General features: G+C 34.8%; 2 protein-coding genes across 2 annotated transcripts in view; one reads left to right on the top strand and one right to left on the bottom strand.

Annotated features, from left to right (window-relative positions):
- Positions 1–7,472, bottom strand: part of LOC100374224 (nucleoprotein TPR-like) — a 56,076-nt gene extending 48,604 nt beyond the window's left edge. Inside the window, exons 1-8 of the mRNA XM_085493133.1 lie at positions 7,255–7,472; positions 5,083–5,187; positions 4,309–4,382; positions 3,404–3,500; positions 2,792–2,895; positions 1,973–2,086; positions 1,319–1,462; positions 730–810 (exon numbers count right to left, since the gene is read on the bottom strand). Coding sequence (XP_085349259.1) covers positions 730–810; positions 1,319–1,462; positions 1,973–2,086; positions 2,792–2,895; positions 3,404–3,500; positions 4,309–4,382; positions 5,083–5,187; positions 7,255–7,420 — 885 coding nt within the window. The 5' untranslated portion in view covers positions 7,421–7,472. The remainder of the gene's footprint in view (positions 1–729; positions 811–1,318; positions 1,463–1,972; positions 2,087–2,791; positions 2,896–3,403; positions 3,501–4,308; positions 4,383–5,082; positions 5,188–7,254) is intronic.
- Positions 7,473–14,507: 7,035 nt separating this feature from the next.
- LOC146731513 (uncharacterized) lies at positions 14,508–20,630 on the top strand. Its single transcript, XM_085493095.1, has 2 exons — positions 14,508–14,614; positions 19,695–20,630. Exon 2 carries the CDS (start codon positions 19,715–19,717, stop codon positions 20,480–20,482), a length of 768 nt encoding a protein of 255 aa, XP_085349221.1. The 5' UTR covers positions 14,508–14,614; positions 19,695–19,714; the 3' UTR covers positions 20,483–20,630.
- Positions 20,631–22,095: the final 1,465 nt, after the last annotated feature.

Here is a 22,095-nt window from a genome sequence, read left to right as displayed (position 1 = left end):
ATCTGTATTTATGACATGATGTATAATGAATATATAAAATTTGAACATACTGTGGAATACTTTATTTTCGCTGGAATTAATTTTCGCTGAAAAGGCTTTTCGGGTGTTTTCTATGGAATTTATTTTCACTGATTATTGATGAGTTGAATATGAAATATAGGAAAAAAAGTATATTCGCTGGATTTTATTTTCACGGAATCATTCCTTCAGCGAAAATAGCGAAAATAAATTCCAAGCGAAAATAAAGTATTCTACAGTAATCAGTCAAAGCATGTCACAGATATGGCTCTAGAATTGTATTCATTAATTAAAAACCAAATGGCCGCCAGTCAGCCATTTTGAATCTGATCTGAAAAACAAACTGACGTGCATCAAGGTCCCATAATGTCCAATGTATGTACCAAGTTTGAACAAAATCCATCTGTAAACAGCAGAAATGCTTATTTCAGTACAAAAATGGCCGCCATTCGGCCATCTTGAATCAGATTGTGAAACAAATGTATGCGCATATGTATAATATTATGTATGATGTATGTTTTAAGTTTGAATGTAATTGGTCCAGGCACGCACAGAGGTCAATCAATAAGTCCCTGTTTTTGGACTGCGTCTGAACGGAGACTAAATATTCAGAACATGCTAAGTTGAAGCCAAAAACTCAACCCTGTCAAAAACAAACACTTTTAATTTCTTCAACTTTCATTTGGTTTAGACAGCACCCTGATACCCTACCTTGTACAGCCCTGTTAGCTTAGTCTGTGCTGCTAATTCATTGCGTGACTGTTCTTCATTTTGTGCGGCTGCATCATGCACCTAAGAAATAATAGAAACAATTTTCTAAGTTTAAATATGGTTTCTAGTAATTTTAAATATTTAAAAATTGTACATTTCTCAAACAGCAACACCTTAGATTCAAACCAGCCGTTTTCAGATCGAAGAATTGTGTAGAAGCATGGTCACATTGTAATTTGTGGCTGAAAGAAACATGCAGTTTACTATGATATGTACATGCATCAAGTGTGATTTTTACAGGTCATTATCCTATTGTACTTCTATACAAAAGAAGTTATGCGACACACATTCACTATGACAACACATTCACTATGACAACACATTCACTATGACAACACATTCACTATGACAACACCCAAATTCACAGTATTCGTTAAAGTATAGCAACTCAGACGCCGACAGTCTTGGTTCTAGTAAATGACAAGTTTACTAGAACCTCAATCCCAAAGAGGATATTGACAACAGTTGTACTTTAACTATCAGTTATGCTTTCTGACAAATGAGCAAACTGAGCTATGGGACAACTTACATCTTTAACTTTTTGTATCAATGCTTCTATCCTGGAACTTTGTATCTCGTTTGTTTTTTTCACTGTCTCAAAAACTTCTTGTGAATGTTTTAATTCTTCACTTTGAGTTTCAAGCGTTGTTTTGAGTTCAAGAATCTCAGCAGACTAGGGATGAAATAATAGACAAAGTTTATTTGGCAAAAACCTTCGCAAATTGTAGAGGAAATAATTTACAAACAGCGTTTAATTCTAATAATCTAAAAGTACTCGAAGAAATAAACAACACTCAACACAAATAGTAGACAATAGGACAAGAGACAATAAATAACTAGAATATAAACTTAATCTTTTTTTAGTTTTATTGTACAAGATATATGCGATATAATGCATAGAACATCTAATACATGTATATCAAACATAACACATGGTGTATCTGATTAACTGTACGGTGAAATGCATCGATAAAATACCAATTTGTTGAGGCATTCACAAAAATTACTTTACAAATGATTTGCCCCAGACTTGCGGAATTTGGAAAAATCTTTATCGTGTAATTAGAAGCATTTACAGTATTTACTTAGCAAGTCGTATATTATTCAGTAAAGCAACCAATGCCAATATCAGAACAGATGCAACTATTAAAATGATGTAAAATAATACTGGATAATACTCTACCTTAGTTCTCTTGAAGGCAAGTAACTCGTTAGTTTTTTCTTTCAGTTCTTTACTCATCCAGTCATTCTGTTGTGATAACAAGTCCTTCTCTTGCTCAAGTCTCTTTTCGCGGTACTTAACATGGACGATATGAAATAAAATTGTGTTAATTATAGCAGTAATCAAGATTGAAGAATTTCTCAAAATTCATTTTATGTAGATGTGTCCAATATCATATTGGGATCTGCATTATCAAAATGAAGGCTTGTACACCTGTCTCAGACAAGCAGATTTAAGCTGGGATAAGTAAATGAAAAACTTGCTTGTGGACAGGTGATGCACATACCAAAAGAGGTAGTGCAAGGTTTGCTAATCTCCATAAAATTCATCTTAATTATCTTACAAGGAACAGATACAGGTTTTTCCTGCCCCTAGACTGCCGTATAAACTCTCATTTCTACCCACTCCAAAATTTATTTAAAAATTACTGATAGTTCTGTCATTTTTTAGGAGAATGGTTCAACACTAATTCAGGTCAAGAACAAAAGAAGCACCCAGATTGCATCTCCCAACTGTTTTCACTGATAATACCTTTTAATTAAAGCAGTGTATTGACTGTGCTTGGCAACTTTCAGTAGAAGAGATTATTGATATGTTAATTAATTAATGAATATGCAAAATACATACTAAATGTTATGTACATTTTATTATATTTTGAAATACCATGTATATTATTTTGAAATACCACTATACTCTAAAAACTCAACTAGTCAAGTATTTTTCAGCGACTGTTTGTTAATTTTACTATGCAGGGTAAGTCTGAACAAACATTTTACTTACCTTAGCTGTGACATCTTCACCCAATAGTTCATCTAATTTGGCCTGGGCCTGAACTTTAGCTGTATTTGACACTCCAAGCTTTTCAGAAAGATTATGCCATTCATCTTGAAAAAAAAGTTTTATAAATATATTTTATAATACAGAATAATAATAATAAAAGATATATAGCACAGTCCGGGCTATATGCTGTCTGTGTTTTTTTTTTTTATAAAAACATACGAGTATTATTTCCATCAATAATTTAAACTTATTTTTTGTAGAGCGTTACTAAAATGAGAAATATTTGAGGAAATCAAATTTGGATAACATGCTCGGCAAATTTAACCACAAACGCATTAATTCGTCATTCTATTTGTTATACATCCCATATATTCATAGCATACTGTGAAAAACTTAATTTTTGTTTCAAATGTATTTCACTGAAAGGATAAATCAGTGAAAATTAAATTCAGCGAAAATAATTTTTTCCTGTAATTTAAATTCAACTCATCAAAAAACAGCGAAAATTAACTTCATGAAACACAACCAAAATGCTTTTACAGCGCACATTTATCCACGCAGAAATTAAGTTTTTAACAGTAGAACCACCAAGATAATTTAATATGTCATTACCATTCAATCTTTCAATCTCCTGATTCTTCTTTTCTACCAATTCAACAAGATCGCGTTTGTCAGTCTCGAGCTGTTCATTAGTTCGGCTTAATTGTAGCTGGAAAACAAAAACAAAAGTTTGTTTTTTTAAATATCTTTGTGCCAGGCTAAATTTCCAGACATTAAAGTCACTGCTGTCTCATCTGACTTTTTTTGTCTTAGATGCTAATATCAAGTGCATGTGTGCAAACCAGTTTCCCAAACCTAATACCGCATATAAGGAAGGCAGGGCAGACTGTACACAAATTTATACTGCTGAGTGAACAGTGGTCTCCGGAAATCGATCCATCACCTCCCTTAAAACAGTCCAACAGAGTTCATTGATGTCTGGTTTAAGTTGCATTATGATCCTTTTAATATATGTGGTTGGGTCCCTCTCAGAATTTGCCTTCTGAATTTTTGCTCACATAATATCTAGAAACTCAACTTCCTAACAGGCTACATTTAGAAGCTATAAAATCCACTCAGATAATGAATATTAGTGATACCCCTGGTTTTTTGTGTTTCCATTTTTCCCATATTGTATGTTTTAAATTATGTAAAACCACTGAATAAAAACACACTTTATTATTTTTTCCCCCAGCTATCTCCTAAAATACAATTTTTCTATGGTCCAATTAATGCAATGAGTATGGCTCAGTGAAGCGTAAAAATAAAACAAATTGGGAGCAAAACGTCCTCGTAGCTGCCAAACGTCAGGAGTCTGTCAAAAAAACGAGAAGTCCCAGACACGTATAAATTCTGAGAGAAGTCAAAACAAGACAGAATAGATTAGACTGGTAAACAAAGACGCAAATGAGGACGATGAGGATGGCACATGGACAATAATCTGAGGTAGCATCGAAATGCTGCTAATGTCTCTTTACCTGAGTGGACAAACTACCCTCTTTGTTATCTTCAAGCTCCCTCAGACGTTCCTGTGCCAACTTGTACTTGGTTTCTGAAAATTAACATCAAGAGAATCATTAGCTTGAACCAAAATGTAAAAACGTTTCTATGAAAACTATTAGATGTTATAAATAAGATAAAGCTACACTCAGTCATGACAGATTCAATTACTTACCTTACATATATCATTTGGGCACATACATGTATATTGCACAAACACTTTATTTGAAATAAATAAAAATATGCTGTCTATGATAAAAGCTGTATCATACATATAAATATCAATATTACTATATCAGAACAGCAAATCAGTAAATAATATACTGTAAAATACTTTATTTTAGCAGAAATTAATTTTTACTGAATATACTTTTTTGTTTTTTTGTATGGAATTTACTTTCACCGATTTTTGATGAGTTGAATGAAAAACATAGGAAAAAAGGTATATTCACTAGATTTTATTTTCACTGAATCATTCCTTCAACGAAAATTAATTCCAAGTGAAGATAAGTATTTTACAGTATAATAATAATAATAAATACAATACAATTTTCTCAACTAGTGAGATTAGTGGCCTCAGGTAATGTAAGTTGGGGGAAATGTAGATGACATTCTAGTGATATATAGGATTTTAACTATCAACAGTTGCCATAATAAAATCATTGTTAAAATTCCCATCGATAAGATTTAAACTAGAGACTATCGATCACGATTCAAGTACTACATAACCAGTGAGCAATGTAAATACCTACCAAGATCAGTATTTTCAGTTTTCAGCTCGTTTCTTTCAGAGTTGATGGTCTCCAATTTGGCACTGCAAGATATCAACTGCTTCTCCAATTCAAAATACTGTTGTTCTGCAAATGTTAAACAGAGAGTGACAACATGTTGTAAACAAAGTAAATATCTTTCATATACAGAATCAGATGATATAGTGTCAGCTGGAGGTGATATCAGTAACAGACCAGTCAGAGCAGAGAGGTTTAATGGTGGCTATACTCTGTACATTGTTTAGCCTTTCCACCACCTGTTTCCTTTTTTCATCACAAATTCACAAAATAGTCCCTTTATAGTCTGCATTTTCCTTCAGAAGATTGGAACAAAAATAGCCAAATTTTTTTGAGTAAAAAATGAAAATTGACTAAAATTTTGTCTGTTGGCTCCAAAATTAGAGTTCATTTCTAGAAATATTGAAGAATGCAAGAAAAAAGTGGAGAGAAAATTGGAGCAGGAAAGTCTGGTGGTGAAAAAGTCAAGTATTACTAAAATATTGCAATGGTCCAATCCAGCGTACCCTCTAAGCAAATTATTTTTGTGAAATCTTTTCATTCCAGGTGCCCAGGTTTCTCAATGAAATTTGGTACGGACACTGAAAATTGATCCTTTTAATTTCCTACATTTTGTACCCAAATAAAAACACAACATTGAGTCGGTTTTCAATAACATTTGCAAAAACTGCAGTTTGACATCAAACTCGATTTGTTAAATTTGGAAAACATCTAGACATGTAGAGTTCTGTGGTAATAGATGTTGACACTTCAATCGACTTCATCACGAAAAACTTGATAATATATGTTCTCTACGGTCCTCTCTTCCTCAGGAACCAAGTACATGCGAAACAATTAAGTCAAAGACGAGAAAATTGAAAAAGAAATGTTCCTTATATACATTATTGCGTAAATCAAGAAAATACTCGTTGTTACGGCACGCCTGATTGGCTGAAAATGAGTCTGCACACTTGATTTACCCAGAATTATGCGAATCCTTCTTGATTCTGGCTGCTGGTCATTTTCATTCATGAAGTCGTCGGATATCATCAGCAAATGCAGGATTTGTGCAGTTTTGAATAAAACCAAGTTAGCGATTATGAACAATGGTTATAATCATAACACCCCATCCCCTCTGAACATTTTGTTTCGCATTTTACAGTAAAAAATCAACATTTGAAAAAGACATGTTGTTGATTTCACTAGGTACAATGTTTCATAACTTGTTCATTATATGCGTATAAGCGTATGAAAAAAAAAATAGTATTTATTCATTTTCAGCCCCAAGTGAATGAGGGAGCCTCATTTTAAAATACTGTGGAATACTTTATTTTTGCTGGAATTAATTTTCGCTGAAAAGGCTTTTTAGGCATTCTTTATGCAATTTATTTTCACTGATTTTTGATGAGTTGAATGTGAAATATAGGAAAAAAAGTATATTCGCTGGATTTTATTTTCACGGAATCATCCCTTCAGCGAAAATAGCGAAAATAAATTCCAAGCGAAAATAAAGTATTCTACAGTACATAAAAATAAAATAGGCGCAGAGTTTGAACACACATTTTCTCACTTTAAAAATTTATTTTGTATTTAACAACATTAAAAATAATGGCAAAGTTCCTTTTGTACCCCCCATCTCTAACCCTAACTCTAACACTCACTCCCAGTTACCCAACTCATTTGTATATGCCCCCTCTAGATAACTATAGATGTCCTTAGGAGGGGCATGTACAATTAAATGGGGAGTGCTGGAGGGTAGGGGTAGGGTCAGGGATGGGGGGTACAAAAAGAACTCTTTCCAAAATAATGATACTGATGTACCAATAAAATAATCAAACTAATGTGTTCCATGAACACTGGTCACAAAATAATTTTGAGCGAGAAAGTAGCAGGCACTATAAGATTCCCTTTGCATACATGTAGAGACAATTAGATCGTTGTTATTAAATAAAAACAAGCTATATTTTAAATGCGAATTTCCTGATTGAAATGCAAATATAATGTTTATCAACAATAAATATATCAGATGAAGATATTTTGAGAGTGTATAGCGTATATTGTTATTTTCATCTTGACAACTGCCAATATTAGGCATGTGTCACAAGGGCGCCGCCATTTTAATAAATGACATCGCGGATAAAGTTGTACGTTCGTTACCTGCGTTTACTTTCAGTCGTTCATTCTCGGCCTTGGATTTTTCAATAGCAGACTCTTTGGAACTGATTGTGTCTTCCAATTTACTTCGAATTTCTTGTGGCAGTGCTTCTAACTCATTTTCGTCAATAACAGAAAGCAGACATGCGAACTTGACGCTTATCGCCATCTTGACCAGAGTTAACCGGAAGCGGAACTAAGGCTTTTCTATTTTACACACGGGGGTTGATGATTTCTGTAGATTGGAGGGTGACATGGGTCTATCAATTTACGGCGTTATTTATCGACACAACACTGGCTTTGGAAAGTACAACAGTAAGGTCACTAGAACTAAAGAACAATGAAAAGTGATTAACAGTAAAAGATAAAAAATGCATACAAGTTACAAAATTACATTTAGAAATTGCAAGATTCATTCAGACTGTCATTAAAGGAAAAGTCAATACCCCGGGTCAATACAATACATCTATGATAGTCGGCAAGGGGTATTTTCGTAAGCTGTAATTTTTATTTTCGTAATAATGTAATTTAAATAAATAAATAACGCAATTTCGTAGCCATGTGGGCAAGGTGTAAAACGTAATCAGCTATTCTTCCGTAATTCGTACAAAGATCTTATTTTTTCAGTGTAAGCGTATAAAGCATTTTTCATATGAAATGACGTAATTCGTACGAAATTACAAACTTTTAATTACTATTTTAAAGCCCGGTTTCATGCGAAAAATCTTCCGTGTGATAAAACTTCCCGGTGAAGTCAATGCACATGCACAGTTGAGTTCTTGAATTTTCTTCGCGGTGTTGTGGATTCTCGTAAATAATGTGCATTGTTCGATGAAAATAAACGTTCTGCTGTTGATGCATCGACGGCAGATGGCTAAGTTGTTACGTATATCTCCAATGTAGGGAGTTTCGGACACACACATGTTTTATCTTGTTGACTGAACCCTTGCAGTTCTATATATTCATATTTAAATTATTTATTGTATTTATACTAATAACTCGTACATTGTAAGTACGGCGTATTTATATTTATTTACCAATACGTCAGAAGTACAATGTATTTGAAATAAATTTGCCCGATATGATAAATTAATAAATGTTTATTCACTCTCTTGTATTTCGACAATTATATATCTTTCCAAGACTAGTTTAAATTGCAGTCTATACGTTGGATATTGAATTTTAAAAATAAATATTTTTAAAGGTTTACATAAACAGACGCACCAATTAGTATTGGTTATGTATGTATAATTGCTGAACACATCGTAATTACATTTTGTAATTTTATCAGTTGTTCATACTTATAATTGTATTTTATATTAAATAAAAATAAATACACCATGCTTGCAACGTGCGCAACGAGTTAATATATAAATGTAAATACGCCGTACTTGTAAGGTGTGAGTTATTGGTAAATAAATATAAATGCGCGTATGAGTTAAAACTACATGTAAATGTCAAAAAAATCTGTAGTGCTTGCAACATACAAGCTGTTAGTAAATATATTTAAAATCAATAATTAAATCTAAATATATGTATATAACTGCAAGAACTCTGTCGCATACGACTTGTTTACCACTTCCGTGTGACTGAGAATGTTCTAGAACCGTACTGTGTCTGGGTGGAATTTTTAGAAACTGGTTGAATAGGTAATGGAACATTCTAGAAATTTGTAGTAAGTTCCAGACTCATTATGTATGCTGATGTAATGGTCTATTTATAGACAGTGTGAGTATATATAGGGGAGTTGTTCAGCACTGAGATCAGTTCGGAGATTTCATTGAATTGTGGTGGAGTTTAAGTATCTAGTTATTGGAGGTTTGGAGTTTTACCGAGTTATTGTACTTGATGTTTGCAGAGTATAATAATACCAGTACCAGTTGAAACCTCATCTGTTGACTCCGTGTTCGTATGTCATCATCGCCGCCAGGGAAGTCTTTATGTTACTGTTGCCATTTTGGTATTTGAACCATCACACCTGTACTATACCAATTACGGTAATATTACGTTGCGTGTGACAAACTCAATCATTAAGATATTAAACATATGTGTGGTCGAACTTATTTCCGGGATGGCAAATGGTGGCCGACTCCCGCCCACCGTATATTTCATACATATTACAATTATCTTATTGTAATCATCTGTTGTTGGAAGTCGCGGGATTCTCTAAAATACTTATACTAAAGGTTCTATTGCAAAAACTATCAGTAAATACAAATAGCACATTTATAAACAAAATACAACAACGGCTACCAATATCACGAGCACCTCTGTGCGTATCTTGTATGTGTGGAAGTTCAACAAGCAAACACCATCCCCAACACAGATTAACCTAAGATACCTACATAATATTATCGAATCATTTGAGCTGGTAGTTTTCAAGAAATCGTCGGAAATAACAGTTTTGACAAAAACACAAAATCTGAGAGAGAGACCAACCCAAGGTAGTACACTAAACATCAAAACACTCAGGCTACTGGTTTTCAAGAAAAGGAAGACGCGAATGCAATTGTTGTAGGACGAAAGACAGTTAATCAGTAACAAGATCAGCTCGGTTGCTGTATTCTATTTGATGGCAGTGGAGCTAAAAAATATTAGTATTCAAGTCTTGTTATAATTGATGGTTATTTTGTCAACAAAATATTCTAATAACTTGTCAAAAGAGCCCTCCTTTATCTTCTGTGTACATGTACAGATTATACATGTCATGATCATATGCATATTTAATTTGTACGCTTATTTGCTAAAGTAATGCGCCATTTATGTTCGAAGTTAACACGATGTTCACAAACATGTACGCAATATTATCTACACTTTATTTAATGCGTTGTGCAAGTGTCCTCGGCAAACATTGTCCTTAGTAGAACACCGGGAAGTATATCACACTGGTTATAATATCGCACGTTAACGTTCGACATTAATTCAAGTTCCTAGTCTGGGTCGCATGTGCGTCACACAAGCCCAGAAGATTTGTCACATCAAAACGCGTTGACCGGACAAATTATCAAATATATTGACAAAATTGTAAAATGTACTAGTAATTAGGAATTTGTTCTACCTGTAATACGTAAAAAAAACTCGTTTTTTACTGTAAATGGATATTTCATTTTATTTCTTGTAAAAATGTAAAATGCCTTTTTTTATTTTCTGTACTCCCCTTGCCCACCCTCATCTATATACAGTATTTTTTTAATTGCCATGTACAACATATCATCTCCATCTACAGAAAATAGCTCAGGATTTTATTAATATAACACATAATAGGGGAGCATTCTTTACCAAATATCAAGACTATTGCTACAATACATTGTCATGCAGGTCTCCAGATACGTCATTTTAGCGCTGAACCAACACGACAAGAGCGAATTAAGATAACAAATAACTAAAAACTTGTCAAACACCAAAGTACTAACTGTATTTACACAATTAATCACAAGGATAGCGAATGTGTCATCAGATCACATAAAATAATGATGGGAAGAGAGCAAGTCCAGTTTCTAGCAAGTGTTGCTAGAATAGAATCATATATGTAAAGAAGAAATTTGGGTTTATTTCAAATGAACTTTGGGTAATTAGGGTGAATTGATTTCTTCATAGCCATCAAAATTTACAAAACACACACACAGACACACAAAGTTTCATTTCACGGTGTTTTCGCTGTCCTGTTATGCCTTTCGGAATACTGTGGCGCCGCCAACGTCGGTCGATGGACACAATCGGTTGGCATTCTTGACTTTTTACTGCAGTGGGTTTTTTTTACGTTAGTGCTTTCGATATGGTCTTAAATTGCTTAATATCCTTCTGAAGTTCTGGACTCTGGTCGTATTTTCTGAGAGTCGTCTATTTGAATAATTCGCCGTGACCAGTGTTTTGCTTATATTACATCAACACAATGACCTTTAGAGTAAATATTTATTATTTTGCTATTTCGCCATTTCGTTATTTCGCTTTCCAGCATTTACAGGAAACGGTGAGATAGGGCAGTGGTCTGAAATATGGGTTTAAGGCAGTGTGCCCTGTAACTACACAAGATTCGAGGTAGCGCAATCCTAGTTTGCCAGCCAAAGCCCCGGGCAAGTGTGAATTGGAGGTATGGCTATGCTAATGAGTGTTGTTAATCACTTGCATAGCCTATGTTTACAGAAACTCGTAGTTTATTTACAAGCTGATAACACTATCTCCGTAAACATCGATGTGTGTAACGGCCCAGTCAGGCTTGCCTCTATAATGCATTAACCTGAGCTGCATAGGCATCCCGTAACAACATAACTAATAACGCAGTTAATAAGGGACGTGTTATGAAGTGGTGTGTCATTGATTCTTGCTTATATCAACTGTCACACGCAACGTAATATTACCGTAATTGGTATAGTACAGGTGTGATGGTTCAAATACCAAAATGGCAAAAGTAACAGAAAAACTTCCCTGGCGTCGATGATAAAATACGAACACGGAGCCAACAGATGAGGTTTCAACTGGTACTGGTATTATTATACTCTGCAAACATCAAGTACAATAACGCGGTAAAACTCCACTACTCCAACCTTGGGTACTCCAATAACTAGATACTTAAACTCCAATACCATTCAACGAGATCTCCGATCTGAACTCAGTGCTGAACAACTCCCCTATATCATGGAAGGTATCAACGGACCTTCCATGCCTATATATACCCCCACTGTCTATAAATAGACCATTACATCAGAATACATAATGAGTCTGACACTTACTACACATTTCTAGAATGTTCCATTGCCTTCTATTGCCTCCTACAGTGTTCTATTACCTATTCAACCAGTTTCTAAAAAAATCTAGAATATCCCACCCAGACACAGTATGGTTCTAGAACATTCTCAGTGACACGGAAGTGGTAAATAAGTCGTATGCGACATCAACAATAGCATTCGTCTGAACTGCGAATTTACCGTTTCATGTCATTTGCCATCCTCGTATCCACAGTTCCTCTATCACAGTCCCTCACGGGACTGTGTCGTAACTACGATGCCACAGCGATGACCATGATGTACTTACGCTTAGAGTGATGTCATGCTGCGGTCAACGATAACAAAAAATATTTTCGCTGCATGGCGCTCGCACTTTCACTCTCATGAGTGCTGCTACTAATACGTGGGAATAGCAGTGAAATTTCCTTTCTATTGTAAAGCATGATAATGACACATCAAAATGTTTGGATGTAGAATCGTTTGGAACGACGATCGATACATTGAACGCAAGCATAAGTTGATGATTACCAATGATGTTGTTCTCTATTTTTAAAAATTGTTTGAAGCTTCTGTTTCTCTGTCGCTAAAAGTCGTTGACCGACTACAGCCACTTGTAACGGAAACAGAACGGCTATACGAGGGGCGTTCAATAAGTAATGCCCCTGACCCACTTCCAGTTGTCTTATCTAGATGAAATTTGAATGTGTAATGATTTACATCTCTATGTTGCAAAAACAGCTCTGAACTAATTGTGGTTTCTGATTTACAGGTGTTTAAACTGAGTCAGGTGTGAAATGGAGCCAGTTGAGTGCCCCGCCATGATCCGGTTTTTGTATTTGAAAGGATGCACACCAAAGGAGACTTTTGATGAACTGAAGAAACTTATGGTGATGATGCCCCATCACATGCCCTTGTAAAACGCTGGCATCTGAATTCAAACATGGCCGGAAGACTGTGGAAACAGCTCCCAGACCTGGTCGTCCCTGATCTGAGCCATTTTGGAGGATCGACCCACTACTGTTAGCCAAATAGCTCAAGAGGTCAAGATTAATACAGAGTCCGTGAAAACTATCATTTATAACCATATGCATATGCATAAGGTGTCTGCCAGATGGATTCCCAGGTTGCTCACACCTTTCCAGAAGCAAGAACGTATCGAGTGCTCGAGGATGAATTTGGAGATATGCCAAGAAGATGAGTCAAAGATTTTCAAAAGACTGATGAAACTTTGGTCCATCACTATGGTCCAGAGACCAAAGCCAAGTCAATGCACTGTGGAAGCACTTGGACTCATCACCTCCAAATAAGGCAAGGGTACAGCCCTCTGCCGGCAAGGTTATGCTCACAGTTTTCTGGGACCAGGACGGAGTAGTGATGACAGATTTCCTGGCAATTTGGCAAAGTGTACCACAATTACAGGAGCCTATCATTACGCTTCATTTTTGATGAAATTGAGAGAAGCTATCAAAATAAAGAGACCGGGCAAGATTAGCAACGGTATCCTCCTCATTCAGGACAACGCGCCGATCAGAAGCATGGCCGTGTGGCTATGAAATCCAGCCCCATCCTCCTTACTCTCCTGACCTTGCATCCTCTGACTTTCATCTCTTTCCAGCCTTGAACTTGTTTTTGAAAGGAAAGCGTTTCCTAGACGATGCAACATTGGTTTCTGAAGTTACGACGTGGCTGGAGGACCAACCTAGGGTGTTCTACAAAAACGGTGTCAAGAGCTGCATCAAACGATGGGAAGAAATGCATAACTCTGGCTAGTTTCATACTGTGCCAAATTTCATTAATCTCCTGCTATGGAAAATGGGTCAGGGGCATTACTTATTGAACGCTTCTAATATATATGTTAGCACGACTGTGAATGCTAGCTTTTGTAGTCACGTTGAAAAAAATGATTTTAGAGAAAATAAAAATAGTCACAACATTTACGATCCATTTACGGTCATAGGCTGCGTTATTTTTGGAACATGTTTTAACACCACGTACACACCATCGGACAATAACAGTAAACAATATTAAATTCATTTCATTAAAACAACTAGGGGTATTTATGGCTCGTACTCTCTGTGGCGACTTTTTAAATTTGGGAACACGATTGTCATTGTCCTTGTTGAATTCGCTATGTGATTATGAGAAACGCATTAGAAACTGTGTAAATGTTTGTGGAGATTAGATGACGCATCCTGTTTCAGAGGTCCAACATCACGTGACTTTGATTGACAGCAGTTAATTATTCAAGCTTAGTAGCGCGTCCCTTTTCCCAGTTCGTGTTTTTCGACTTTCATCCGCCCAAATATCAACTCGTACACTATTTATTGTCATAAATACTACACACAGTCACTGCTGTCATATTCATAGTCACATACATCCAATTTGACACGACATAATCGACCTGTAAGTTCTAGAAAAAGCGTTTTTTTTACCGGAGCTTGGCTGGAGCTGGAAATAATCCCTATTGTTTAGAAGCGTATTTATAGTATATATATACAGTATTCTATTTTGAAATTCTAGACCAGTACATTTTTATCACCCAAGTCCAAGCAAATTTCTGTTGTGACTTGTTGTCATTTTAAAACCACGATTTAAGCAAAACTGGTCAACTCAGCTTCCTGATTTTTGCTATACAGCAGGTTAGTGGTTCATCCTTGCCAAATATGTAATTTTTTTGGAGTGGTTTTAAAGAAATATCTGTGTAAATCATGAAATAGTGGTGAAATACTCTCATGACTTTGCTTCGAAATCATCTGCCATAACGCAATAATTTTGACTTATGAAATATGTGGGGACTGAGCAACAGGTATAAGCAATGTTTCTCTAAACAATGTTTTCAACGTAAGTTCCAACGTCTATACGAGGTTTGAAAAACACAAAGGGGGGATGCAAAGCACACTTTTAGAAAAGGACCGTGGCAGATGAAAAAACAATAAAATGCATACCGCAAACCATGGTGGGTGGACGTGCTAATACAAGAGAGTGTGGATGGTGAAAACATTTCCATGACCCACCTCCATGACCTGGAAAATAAAATTAAATGTTCTTTGAGTCCAAGCGAGAAAAATGCTATTTTATTATATTATATCTCTTTTTTTTCCTTTTTCTTATTTTATATTTTTCTTTTTCAGGCGTTAAAAACACATGCTAAAATGTTGTTAATATTGTCTACAGTCCAGTTTCGTCAAAAACGATTGTAGTTGGTGATTTTCAAGTCATTTAGTCGATATTACAACCTGTTGTATCCGCATTAACATACTGTTTAGAAATAATGCAATCCAAACTTAAAATTGGTAGTTGGAACATCCACGGCTTAGGGAAAAATGCATAGATTTTGTATCAGCATTTGAAAGTTTTGATATTTTGTGTGTTCAGGAAACCTGGTTAGGTGACAGTACCAATTTTGTGTTAATTTTTGTAGTTTTAGATCTGATAGAATTAGAAAATCACCCAAATTGCAATTTTGTTAATTTAAAAAGGGGTTATCGAAAATTAATTATGAAAATAATGACTTTTATATGGTGCAAGCTGGACAAGAACTTCTTTTCCTTACAACAAGATATTTTTTTAGCTTGTATTTACATTCCACCAGAGAAATCTGTTTACCACTATAACAAAGATTATTTCAGTATTTTGGAAAAAGAAATTGCTAGGTTCTCTCATCAGGCCGACGTGATCACGATGGAAGATTTTAATAGTAGAACTGGGAATATTATATTGTTGATTTTATTGTTGATGATTCCAATAGTCATGTGCCAACCCCTCAAAACTACATTGCAGATAATTTCAATAGAAGATACAATTTAGATAAAAACACAAACCATCTTGTAGATCTGTGTGTAAGCAATGACTCGATAATTGTTAATGGCAGAGTAATTGGCGATTTATTAGGAAAGTTTACATATCATCACCCGACAGGTTCCAGCACGGTATACTACTGTACAGTTTCTAAGAGTCTCTTTCATTGTGTCTGTCACTTTAAAGTTGATAATCTGAGTTAACTTTCAGACTATTGTCCTATTGCCTTAACATTATCTGTCCATGTAGAAACTAAAATTAGTAGTACAGAACAACCCCCTAAATATATTGCCCCCTAAATATATTTAGGATCAGGAGTCCAAAAATAAATTCATAGGCATGTTATGTAGCCAGCTAATAAAAACACAGAAATTAATACAGAAGAAGTAGATGTGAATGAATTTACAAATCAGTTAACAAATATATTAATGAATACAGCTTACACTTGTTTAAAAAAAAGCATTAACAAAAAAAGGACCTACATAATTAGAGAACCTTGGTTTGACAAATCTTGTAGTGAATTAAGAAAAAAACTTATTAAACTTAAAACTGCTTTCCAAAGAGCCAAAGAAAAGATACATAAACGTTCAATAACCAATAAGAAAAATGAATTCAAACGTCAGATGATTAATCAATTGGAAATATCAAGTCTTGATATTTCAATCAAAATAGTGAGTACTGGCTACTACAATATTGAAACAACTGACTGTCCGAATAAACAATAACTTGGAACAGTTCATTTCAAGTTCTACTTGGCTAAGTCATTTAAAAAAAAAATTGTACAATTTAGAAAATGTCAGTAACATTGAAATTAAACAAAAACTGTGGACCAAAGAGAAATCAACACAGGACAACCCAGTTCTGAATTACAGAAAAAGAAATTTTAGATTCAATAAAAAAAAATAAAAATCCAGGAGTGATGATGCTGTTGCAACTGAAATGCTAAAAATAAGAAACAAATCACTTATTCAAAGTCTGTGCAAATTATTTAATACTATTTTGGTTAGTGGTACATTTCCCGAATGCTGGAAGTCGACTTCCTTAGTTCCTTTACATAAATCTGGTGATAAGTCAGATCTGGGAAATTACAGAGCAATTGAAAAATCCAACAGCTTATCCAAATTGTTCACCAGTATTCTGAATGAAAGATTAGTTTTGTATTTCGAATCAAATAATTTACTGAGTTAGACACACTTTGGTTTTAGAAAACAGCGTAGAACCACAGATGCCATTTTCTCTTAAAGACAGCAGTGGATAAAACCCTGTACAGCAAACAAAAATCAAAAAATAAACCCAGGCAATTATATGCTTGTTGTATCAACTTCAAAAAAGCTTTCGATAGTGTCTGGAGAGAAGGTTTATTTTTGAAACCGCAAAACTTAAATATTACAGGAAATTTTTACAACATCATCGATGTACAATAATATGAAATACAAAGTTACCAATTGCAACAGGTTTAACTGATGATTTTATATCTAACTGTGGAGTAAAACAAGATTGCAACCTTTCACCAACTCTTTTCAATATCTTTATTAATGATTTGGTATTTGGTGAACAAAAATATAATTCTGTTTTAATTGATGACACACTACTGAATGACATTTTCTATGCTGATGACTTGGTTTTGTTATCAGAAAGTGCTGAAGGCCTACAAAACTGTTTAAATAAATTATCAAATTATTGCTCACAATGGAGATTAAAGTAATCATTTATTAAAAAATAATATGATATTGAATAATGAGACTATTACAACAGTAAAAGAGTTCTGTTACCTTAGTGTGATCTTCACACCTAACGGAAAATTTAAACTAAATCAACAAATGCTAAACACAACGCATTGAAAGCACTGTTTACTATCAGACATACAGTGTTGCATCACAAGCTGGTGACACCTAAGTTATGTCTGAAGTTGTTTGATCAATTAATTTCACCAATTCTGTTGCGTGGAGCTGAAGTTCGGGCATGTTAAAATTCAAACGTTGTTAATAGTCTTGAAGAAGTATGCAGTCCGTTTTACCGGTTCATACTTGGAGTAAATAAAGTAATCCCAACTATAGGTACCAGGGGGCGGGGAATTAGGAAGAATACCAATAAGAGCTAAAAGTTGTATTTTACAAATGAAATAGACTTCACACACTGCCAAATAACTACATCCTTAAGTCAGTATTAATTGAATCAATGAAAATAAATACTTCTTGGATAAAAAATGTTGAGAATATTTGAGATTTGAAGTCTGACAACCCGAAAATATATAACATAAAACAATTCTCAGATTCAATAAAATCAAAACTATACATTAAGATTCTTCATTCTGGAAAGATCAACTAAATAAATCAAGCGATAAAAATGAGGAGGGAAATAAGCTAAGAATGTACAAGCTATTCAAAAAGGATTTTGTATTAAAAGATTATTTAGACAACATCGATGATTTCAATCTTCGGAAAATGTTATCAAGATATCGACGAAGTGATCACACTGTAAAAATAAAATTAGCTCGCCGAAAAATCCAAAAATCCAACTTGAGGATAGAAAGTGTAAGAAATGTAATAACGATGTGATAGAGGATGAGATGCATTTCATTCTGGAATGTACATGTTTTGAAATTGAAAGACAATTTTATTTCTAGAGTGTAACAACACTAATAAAATCGCAGGGAGGCAAAATTGAGATGTTTTTCTTAAAATAATGAAGCATGAACGTGCCATCTCCAATTTTTTGAAAAATACATTATTCAATGAACTTACTCAATTATGTAAATACGCATCCATTATGTTATATGGCGTATTGTCTACGTCAGTGTACTCCGCCAGTCAGTTCCTATTTTTAATGTTATCGTGAGCTTGTAGTCTGTATTGTGGTATTTTCAGCAACAGATTAAGGCCATATCATGATCAGAATTAAACTAAATATTTTCATCACAATTATTTCTAAAGCATTGATGACATTATCATTCTCAAACATAGCCTTCCTGATATTCTCCGGTAAGGAGAAACTTTTCAGCTGGAAAACTAGTCTATGACTTATATCAAAAGCACTACGTCGGAAAACTGTTCTATACTGCAAAGTCACGGAATAACTGCAAATAAATCATAGCATAAAGACAATGTATATGGCCAGAAGTTTCCAACAATGGACACAACGAAATATTCATTTGAATGTTTCAAAAGAGAAAATCAAATGAGACAAGTGTTTCCTTTGATAATATCAGAGGTCGGACACATCCGGGCATTTTCTATGGTTTAACCTTTTCGAATAAACACATTTTGTGATTTCTACTGGCATACACAATAACCTGTAAGTTAGCCATTGTATGTCATTCTAATTGTGTAAGGAAATGTTTCACATAAAGTGGCATTGGAAATTGCCATTGCACACGAGCCTGAAGCCACAGTCTGTTAGAAAGATGTCTTTGTTATATACTTGTTATATCATGTACAGTAGTATTGTGACCCACTCATGTTGGCCATACTTTGGCTTGTACTTGTGAACCATGTGATTATTTCCAATCGACTCACGCTGAATGTAATTTGACTTTGTATATTGACTTTTCCTTGACAACGTTTGACTGGCTGACCATACATGACATATTTACAGAAGCCCCTAGCCGAAATTTAAGGAAAAACAACCTTGACTTGAGACATTACTCCCTGCGCTTTCTCTCCTTGGTTACCCGTTCTGGGGAAGTACCAAACCACCTATGTCGTACTAGTTAATTTAACCAAAGTATTCGACTTTCTTCATTAAAAAGCATTTACTGTTCTTGCGAAAAAAAAATCGATAAAATGCCAACAAATTAATAAGCATGAAAGGCGAAAGATTGTAAACATATAAATAGACTATTTGAATAATATAACACGCATGGTGACACACTAACCAACTGACTAATCTCACCTAGCCTAATTCGGATCTTTGTCTTTACAGATCCATTAGTGAACGAGGACATGGCATCCAATAGGCGTCATATCGCAATACTAACCAACCCGAGGTCTTTGTCAACTGCTCTGGAATTCAGCTTTAAAAGTAGGGACGACACAGCAGTAATCCATGAGCTATATGGTGCTAGACATTGGTTTGGAACTGAAGGACCTCCAGAAATATTGCCCCACTTACCCAAAACGAAAGGATACACATTTGCAGAAGTTAAACAAAGGCTTGCGAATGACCAACAAGAAACACCAATAACAGTGTGGAAAGAAACATCAGTGACATTTCCTTTGGATAAAGAGTTTTATCCTAAACATTATACACCTATTTTTCTCATTCGCGACCCTCGATACAGTATTATGAGCTACAGAAAACTTTGTCTCGCTTTTACAGATGGAAAGCGTGAGAATGTACCATATGGTGGTGGTTTTATTCAACTACGTAAGATATATGATTGGATAACGAAAGAGGTTTGTCCTGACCCTGTTGTTATCGATGCCCATGAACTTTCACGTCACCCCAAAGAGATTCTGACAGCTGTGTGTGAGAAGATTGGTATTGAGTTTAAGGATTCAATGTTGCACTGGAAACAGAACAACAATGACCACTGGGATCCTGTCTGGAAATGCCTTGCAATGAAGGCATACACAAATGTCATGCAAAGCCAAGGTTTCATTCCTAAAGAAGAACAAGAAGATATTGAGTTCCCAGAATCGATACGAGACAGCATAATGGCGGCTATTCCTATATACGAGTCACTCTATGCCAAACGTATAAAGGTGTAAGTCAGTAGATTGTCTCTATTGACATACGTTATGGTATGTATAGCACATATGACATAGAGGTAAATAGGAATTAGTATTACTATAGGATATTAATAATAAATGTGTATTTATATTTGAATAAATCTTACAGAATAATAAAAGCTTTTGAAATGTATTAAGTTACGTATTGTATTGTATTACATTATATTAGACTATCTCGTACAATGCAATGTATTTTGATGTGAGTTGGGGCATGTTTTTTTATATTATACCATGGAAAATGATATCGACAATTCTTTATGTTATGTTGACTAAATTTCCCTATTTACATATATTCTAAAAGATTAATATTTCAAACGATATGTCGACGCATTCAGCTAATAACCACATCTTACTTATCGTGCTACGTCATCTACGTGCGAGGATATGGTATTATGAATAATATAGACTCACCCGCTTTTGACCGTTGACCCGCTTTTCCCTCTGAGTTCTGCGTTTTTGCCCTCTATCGGTGACCATTGAAATTATGATTCTGGTTTTGTGTGTTTTGATTTATTGATATATTTACGTGAGTGACGGTATTGCCCAACTTTTATTCTGAAAAACAGAATTGCCTCCTTATGCCGGACTTGATTATCAACCTAGGCAGTCCAATGAACGTCTGGCGGGACTCCCTTGACTCCCCTCATATTTACCACCAGAAAAATAGACAGACAATCTTTGAAGAAATAACCGGTCTATTTGCAAAAAAAGAAAATATTGCGCTATAGCCGAAGATAATTTGCATGTCGTTTTTTTTATTGCTCAGGCAAAATGGTGTGTGAATTTTCCAATAGCTGATACGAGTTAGTTGAACAGTGCTGACACTTTTATTGAAGGGTATACGTATTCGTATGCTGCGAGTTAGAAACACGGACGAGTGGTGTGCTGCGACTCAGCATGTGTGTTTGTACAGCATATCATCTCCATCCACAGAAAATAGCTCAGCATTTTTTAAATAACACACAGGGGAGTATTCTTTACCAAATATCATTTTTTTGGCTCGCGGCTGTAATACATATAGACCCCTTTTGTTAAGGCCAAATCAACATTTTGGATCTGTAAAATAATTTTAGAAAAGTGAAAACTAAAGCGACTGTGAAATAAAGGTTGGTTTTAAATATTAAATATCATGAAATTTGGATGTAATAATTAAAGGAAATTGAACTGGTATGAAAGGGCAGTAAATTTAGCCGGAATGCAAGGTCAGAATCCGGGGTCAAAATACATCCATCAAGGCGGTTGCAAAGTGTCAACAACTGGAAAGGTGAAAGACTTCGTTTGCAGTTTGTGTGAATGGCCGGGGAGAAAAAATCATGCAAATTCTGTGCTTCAGTAACAATATTTGCTACTTGTTTGTGCAATGGAAATTAATACAAGAAATTCTGCCAAAAGACATGTCCTTCTAGTAAACAAAACAACCTTGGGACGTTTATCTTGAGAAATTGAGAAGACGAAAATCCCTTGGGACAGTCGATGTGAAACAATGGACATGCTTCGCCAGGGTATCAAGGTTATTTTGATTATTTGAAGATAGAAACTGCTGCTTTATGGAAGAGCAAAGTTCAATGTCATTGGCACAGTAATGACGTTTT

Source organism: Saccoglossus kowalevskii, chromosome 18 (assembly GCF_978046115.1).
Source record: "Saccoglossus kowalevskii chromosome 18, keSacKowa6.1, whole genome shotgun sequence".
In the NCBI taxonomy this organism is placed as follows: domain Eukaryota; kingdom Metazoa; phylum Hemichordata; class Enteropneusta; family Harrimaniidae; genus Saccoglossus; species Saccoglossus kowalevskii.
This window is presented reverse-complemented; position numbering and strand designations above follow the sequence as displayed.

Excerpts from the sequence above, each read along its gene's own strand:
- LOC146731513 (XM_085493095.1), top strand. The coding sequence starts at position 19,715 with ATGGCATCCAATAGGCGTCATATCGCAATACTAACCAACCCGAGGTCT.